Here is an 8,001-nt window from a genome sequence, read left to right as displayed (position 1 = left end):
CTTAAAAAAAAAAAAAAAAAAAAAAAAAAAAAAAAAAAAAAAAAAATTGACCAAATTTAATGTAACGAAAAATATTATACAAATATAAGCATGACTAATTTTTTTTATTATTTTGTTTAATATTTTGTTCAAATTTGAAATAAAAAGTGCCTAAATCATATAAAGAGAACAGATATAATTTTATGATATACACATTTCAAATTTTCTTTTTTTTTTTTTTTTTTTTAATGTTGTATAAATGATAAAATTGGCATTTATGTTATTTTATATACAATTATTATTTTTTTTTTTTTTTTTTTTTTTTTTTTTTTTTTAAAAAGGATATATATATTAATAAAGAATTGTTCTAATTGGAATAAAAAAACCTATATACAAATATATATATAGTAATAATAACACTTAACATTAATTAAAAATGGGACCCCTTCTCAGTAGAGTTATTATTTTATCATTGTAATGTGTTTATTTTCTTTTTTTAATAACTGAAAATATTCTAAAAAATAATGATAAATGTGTGATTATAAATATATTACATATGTGTTCTTTTATTATTTTTAAGTTATAAATAATTGTAAGAATTAGAAGGATTAAGTATTTTAGATGCTAAGTTATTGTGTGTTAATTATATAAAGTATGTTTGAACGCTATATTATTTATCATTAAATAAGAGTTTCGCTTATATTCTATAGTACCTCATAATAAATATATATATATATATATATATATGTACGTGTTCCATTATAATACCATTTGCATATCTTTAAAAAAGGTTAAGGAAAAGGAATCATAAGTATGAGATATCTTTTCATTTTTTAAATATTTGGAATTATATATATATATATATATATAATATATATATTTTTAATTATTTTACAAAATATATAAATCATTCCTTCCTCATTTCCTTTGAAACGAAATATTTACATACCATTTTAACAATTTTTTTTTTTGTGTTCATTGAAATGTGTTTTTAATATGAAAAAATAAAATTGAAATACTTTTGTACACATTTTGAAAACTTAAAATACAAAAAAAAAAAAAGAAAAAAAAAAAAATTATTTTCATTCATTTGAATTATTTTTACTTTAGATAATATATATTATTAAACACATAATAAAAATATGATATTTATGAAAATATCAGATTGAAGAAATGAATTTTTCTTTATCATACATACATATAAATATTATACATATATATATATATATATATATAATTTTTTTTTTTATGATCTTTTCTTATTAGATATCATTTTGACGATATATGTTGCACTTTTGTGCTATTCGAAAATATTTCGTGTCGAAATGTTAAAAATAAAGCATGAACATATTTATATCATTATATATAAATATATTTTTTTATTTTTTGCTATATATATAATATATTAAGAATGGAAAATAATTTTGGAAATAATCTAATGTGTATAATTGTTATATTTTTATTCTTCATAATATATTATTATTTTAATAATTTATCATAACTACTTTCTTTTCTTTTTGTATTATTTATTTATTTTTCTTCTTTTTTGTTCACTTAGTATCTTTAAACAGAAAACATAAAACCAAACGAAAAAAAAAAGAAAAACAAAAAACACACAAAAAACAAAAAAAAAATAAAAACAAAAACAAAAACAAAAACAAAAACAAAAACAAAATTGTTATATATTCATATCTGTTAAATATCACAACATGTATATATAAGACATTAAAAAAGGAATTATTTTTTATTTTATTTTCTTTTAAATAATAGAATGATTTTCAATATTAGAATTTGAAGAAAAAAAAGAAATACTTAACATATAAATATATATAATGGTATTTGAAAAATTTTTAAATAAAAAAAAAAAAAAAAAAAAAAATCAAAGAGGAGATTAAAATTATTGCATATAATAAAAAAAAAATATTAATATATATATATATATATACATATCTATTTTTATTATATATACATTAAAAGTTCAAACTGATCGGCATACATACATACATATAATATAAATATATTTATTCCTTTTTTTTTATATATATATATAAAATTTATACACTTTTTTATTCCTTCTTTTTTTTTTTTTTTTTTCTCTTTTTCGTATTTAAAAATTTTATAAAAAAAAAAAAAAAAAAAAAAAAAAGGAATACATATAAATTACATAATATAAACACAATATATTTAATGTAGTCATTCAGATAAACAAACATTTGTATTTTGTAAAACACCATACATATATATATATAAATTGTAACACATATTTATATAAATATATATGCATAATATTGTTATACATATTTTATCTACAATATATTTATTTTTTATTTTTAACATGGTTTTTCGATTTTTTTAATTAATTTTTTTTTTTTTTTTTTTTTTCTTTTATTGCCTATACAATTCAGTTGATATAGAAAAATGGATCTTTTTAATTGTCAGTATTGTTCCATATCACCGTTCGACTATATTTTAGATTATCTATATGGTGACACGTCGTCAAAAAAAGAAGAGAAAAAAAAAAAATCCAACATTACTTACGATGTAAATAAAATATATATATATGTATATATATGTATTGATTAAAAGATGTATATATGATATATATATATATATTTTAAAATATTATTTATGTATATAAGAATATATGTTCTTGTATATTCATATACTTTTTTATGTACACACATTTATATTCATATATATATGCTATTTTTTTAAAATGTTGAATAGGATAGTAGCAGTAATAATGTGTCTCAAGTAGTATCAAAAATTGATGAAGAAATAGAAAAAAGAACAACCAACGAAATATTACTTCTATGTAGAGCATGGGAAAATTATGTACATCCAAGAGCAAAAGAATATTGGAAAGATTCCCAACAACTTCAAAATATATTATGTAAAGATAAAAAAAAATAAAAATAATAAAAATATTTATAGAACCTTTTAGAATATACATAAAATCTTTCAAATTATATATTATATATATATATATATATATATATATATATTTTTATTTATATATTAATTTTTTTAATTCTTTTTTGTTTTTTTTTTAAGGTAAAATTGCTAATGGTATAACAAAAAATGATGACCCAATTTTGGGTGATGATTATGCGTGTGTATTTTGGTATGGAGATAAAAATAAAAATGATAACTGTCCGATCATATCAGTAAAAAAAGGAAATGATAATATAGAGACTATAACATATGTGAATAGAGTTCTTATATTCTTATATGCAGGTATGCACTTTATAATATATATATATATATATATTATTATGTTTTATTTTTTTTTGTATTTATTATATAATAATATCATTATCTTATACAATTTTTTATTTCTTAAAATTATGTGCAGACGAAGCAAGTTTTCAAGAATTACAAAAAAAACCCAAAAAAGCATTTACCATGGCTTGTGGAAATACCAACTGTATTAATTTAACACACATTTCTTTAGATGATTAATAAAATTAAATTAAGGAAATATAACAAGGAACGAATATATACATATATATGTATATAATAAAATAATGATAAGTCAAAATGAATGTTTAAGTAGTATAACAGTGAGACACATATCTTATTATATAATTATAAGTGTTGCATAATAATCATATTTGTATTTTATAAAAGTAGTATTACGAAATAAATATATAGAGGGCTAAAATAAAAATAACACTTAATATTGTTTAAACATATGGAAAGGAAGATTTTTTAAATATGTATTTCATCTATTTAAAACAAACATAAAATAATATCACATAAGATTATATATATATATATATATATATATATATATATATATATATATATATATCATATTTATAAAATTTATACAATTTGTTTAATAAATGACATTTTATTATATGGAGGTTTATCTTCCATGGATTCTTTAATTTTACATTTTTAAATAAATTTAAAGAAATCACAACTTTTCAAATGTCAAATGAAACAAAAATTTTGTCTAAAGAGAGCATACATAATGAATATGTTATGTATGTGTTTATAAATTATATATATATATATAATGTATATATATATATTTTTTTTTTTTTTTTTTTTTTTTTTACGTAATTTGTAATTTTGATATATATAAATATGTAGAAACATATATGGTTTGTTATTACATTTTATGTTTATATTTATATATATTTTTAATGAAAAGTCTTTTAAATGCACATATATATATATATATATATATATATATATATATATATATATACATATATATTATATAATATTATTGTTTCAATTTTTTTATTTTGTTTTATTTATTTTATTTTTTTTTTTTAATAAAATTTATTATATTTAAAAATTGTTTTTTTATACCCCTATGAATCAAAATTTTTAATTTTTAAAAAATAAGAAAGAAGAAATAAAAAAAAAAAAAAAGATTGTTGACAATTAACAATATTATTATGGACCTTTAAAATATGATGAGCATAATATATAAGTATATAAATCTATATATATATATATATATATATATATATATGTGAATATTTATTTATGTATATCAAAATTGTTAACGAATGAAAAGAAAACACATGTACAAATATATAAATATAAATATATATTTATATATCCCTATAAATATACCTTTACGGTGTTGATTATTTTTATTTCATTATTTTTTTTTTTTTCTTTTTTTTAATGGAGCCCTTTTAATATAGTTAATTTAAATTTTCCACAGAACAGTCCATATTTAATGAATGAACTGTAGAATTTTCTTTTTCTTCTTTATAAGATGCATGAGTTATAGTTTTTGCATCATGCTCTTTAACCCCCCTCATATTTATACATAAATGTTTAGCTACAATAGATACTTTAATATATAATGGTTTTAAATATTTTTTTAAAGCGTTACAAATATCGTTAGTTAAATCTTCTTGTAACTGTAATCTTCTAGAAAAGACATCGACTATTCTTGAAAATTTAGATAATCCAATAATATATTTTTTGGGTATATATTCAATATCACATGTACCTTCAAAAGGTAAAAGATGATGTTTACATAATGAATATATATGTATACCTGTAACTTTGATTATTGAATTATTTTTATACATTCTTTTATATAAAGATCTTTTTATTATTTGTTCTATATCCATATTATAACCATTAGTTAAATATAAAAATGTTTCAGCATATCTTTTATTTGTTCTTTTTAATATATCACAATTTGGTAATTTCGATATATTTAATATTTTATATATATGTTTACTAATGTTAATTATTTGTTCTTCTATCTCATTTGATTTAGATGTTTTATTGTTATTGTTTATAATTTTATTATTAATCTTCTTTTTATTCTTTTTAATAGTTTTCTTCTTCACATTTATACAATTTATCTTTTCTATATCATTACTTTTGTTGGAATCATTATTTTCTTCTTTGGTTTCTCTAAAATATTCCTTCTTATTAATATTTTCAAATAGTATACAATCATTAGGAGATTCTTTATTAATATTATTCATGTTCTCATTAATAGATTCACATTTATCATTTATCTTAAAAAAGCTACCTAACCTTTTATTATCATTCATATTATCATTACTATCTTGTTCAAATGTATTTATCATATGTTTTTTTTTCTTTTTTTTATTATTCTTTTCCTCTATCACAACAAGGTCTTCCTTCTCACTGTCGTTAAAAGTTTTTCTATTATTATTGTTAATATACATTTTAGATATACTATTTTTTAACTTCTCCTTTTTATTATTATCATCAGTTCCATTATTTAATAATCCTGAGAAATTGTTATTATAACTTTTTTTTTTTTTTTCTTCCATATTATGTGTTTCATATATTTTATCAAATTTTTTTATTGAAGTATATTTATACAATTTTAAAAAAAATTTTCAAGGCCATTAAAAGCAAAAATATTAAAATTAACACATATATAATAATATAATAATATAAAAATATTATATATAAGTTAAATGTATAATATATATATATATATATATATTTATATTTATAGATTACTAAAAAAAAAAAAAAATAATAAAATGAATAAATAGAAAACAAAACAAAAATATTTAAATTAATTTTTTTTATTAACAAAAGGATTTAACAAAGTATAGGTTTTTTTTTTTTTTTTTTTTTTTTTTCATATTAATAACTTTTTTGTATGTCATACATGACAAAGTTATACTACATATAAATGTATAGTACTAAATGATATGATTTTCTCATAGTATATTTTTATGTGTATATAAAAATAAAATTATATGTATATTTTTATATATTTTATTATATATATTACACATATATATATAATATATTTTTTATTATTATGCAAAATGTTGAATGTAATTATAATTTATTTTGAAATATTATAGAATCAAATTCGTTTTAATAAACTATACATCCATTAATAATATATATAATATATATGTGTTATTATTTTTATTTTATTTTTTAATAAATAAATTAATATATATATATATATATTCAAGACATTATAATTAATTAATCATTCAGGATAATATATTATGATAAAAATGAAGGGACAAAAAAGAATATTAAAGAGTGTACATATTTATTTATATGAACGTACTTTTTAATGAAATCTTTTGAAAAACAAAGAATTCAATAAATGGAATCATGTACTTATACGATTTTAAAATAATATAATATAAATATAATATATTCCATCCCCTCTCAAAAAAAATATATATAAGTATATTTATATATATATATAATATACTTTTAATTCTTTTACTTATTATATAGGGAAAATATATATTTTCCTATAATAAGATATTTAAAAAAATAAGAATCCTAAAATGTCGAGATATGTAAAATATTTTGTTCAAGCAAAAAAACTAGATAAAAGGAAAAGGAAATATTATAAACTAGATTTCCTAGAATTAAACAAAGAATTAAGTATTCCACATCCTTTAAGAGAACAAAATCAACCGAAACGATTGGACTTGTCGAAATATTTAAATATAGAAGTAGGTGATTTAGTTAAGGTGTTGTATGGACCGGATAAAGATAAAGAAGGGTTAGTATTAAGCATTAACCCTAAAAGAAATACAGTAACTGTTGATGGATGTAATATGAAGAAATCTGCTTGGAATGTAACAGATAATAAGAAAGGTTCAATTATTACACAAGAAATGCCTATTCATATAACAAATGTTTCTTTATTAGATCCAATAAGTAAAAAACCAACAGTTGTCAAAAGGAGATATATGATGAATGGTGAATGTGTACGTATATCTAAAATTTCAGGGTGTGCAATGCCTGAACCTGTTCATAAAAATATCTTGAAGGAACAAAATAATTATGAACGGTTTATACACCAAAAAAAAACCGGACCTCCCATCAAAGATATATATGCAGAAAAGGATTACAAAAATTTCAATTTATTAAAAAAAATAGCCTATGAAATAAAAAAAAAGCGATTTTATGATATGAAAAATTTTTTTAAAAAGGATGATCAAGTTGAAAATGACACTCACTAATTAATAAAAAAATATTTCCTTTTTTATGTTCAAAAATGTTTTTTTTGACAAGAAAACATAGACAAATTATGTATATATATTATATACATATATTTATATATATATATATTTTTTCGTAGTTTTAATAAATATTTTTATGTACACATATATATTTACAACATAATAATTAATTTTGTTTAATTTTTATAATACGTTATTAATTACATATTTTTTTAAAAAAATATTTTTATACTCAAAAAAAAAAAAAAAAAAAAAAAAAAAAAAAAAAAAAAAAAAAAAAAAAAAAAAAAAAAAAAAAAAAAAAAAAAAATTTTTTTTTTAAAAAAATAATTTTTTTTTATATATATATTTTTTTTTTTATATATATATTTTTTTTTTTATATATATATTTTTTTTTTTTTTTATATATATTTTTTTTTTTTTTATATATTTTTTTTTTTTTTTTTTTTTTTTTTTTTTTTTTTTTTTTTTTTTTTTTTTTTTTTTTTTTTTTTTTTTTTTTTTTTTTTTTTTTTTTTTTTTTTTTTTTTTTTTTTTTTTTTTTTTTTTT

General features: G+C 16.5%; 3 protein-coding genes across 3 annotated transcripts; 2 read left to right on the top strand and 1 right to left on the bottom strand.

Annotated features, from left to right (window-relative positions):
• Positions 1-2,397: 2,397 nt before the first annotated feature.
• Positions 2,398-3,441, top strand: PGSY75_1224100 (hypothetical protein; the record flags this gene model as incomplete). The annotated part of the gene is made up of 4 exons (XM_018786818.1): positions 2,398-2,520; positions 2,707-2,872; positions 3,034-3,216; positions 3,335-3,441. 4 exons carry the CDS (start codon positions 2,398-2,400, stop codon positions 3,439-3,441), a joined length of 579 nt encoding a protein of 192 aa, XP_018640683.1.
• A 1,208-nt stretch (positions 3,442-4,649) lies between these two features.
• PGSY75_1224000 (GTP cyclohydrolase I) lies at positions 4,650-5,768 on the bottom strand (the record flags this gene model as incomplete). The annotated part of the gene is made up of 1 exon (XM_018786817.1): positions 4,650-5,768. One exon carries the CDS (start codon positions 5,766-5,768, stop codon positions 4,650-4,652), a length of 1,119 nt encoding a protein of 372 aa, XP_018640682.1.
• Positions 5,769-6,767: 999 nt separating this feature from the next.
• On the top strand, positions 6,768-7,451 carry PGSY75_1223900 (putative 50S ribosomal protein L24; the record flags this gene model as incomplete). The annotated part of the gene is made up of 1 exon (XM_018786816.1): positions 6,768-7,451. The coding sequence occupies one exon, from the start codon at positions 6,768-6,770 to the stop codon at positions 7,449-7,451; it is 684 nt and encodes a 227-aa protein (XP_018640681.1).
• Positions 7,452-8,001: the final 550 nt, after the last annotated feature.

Source organism: Plasmodium gaboni, chromosome 12, assembly GCF_001602025.1.
Source record: "Plasmodium gaboni strain SY75 chromosome 12, whole genome shotgun sequence".
NCBI lineage: Eukaryota > Apicomplexa > Aconoidasida > Haemosporida > Plasmodiidae > Plasmodium > Plasmodium gaboni.
The sequence above is the reverse complement of the archived record's forward strand: the minus strand, read 5'-3'. Positions and strand labels throughout refer to the sequence as shown.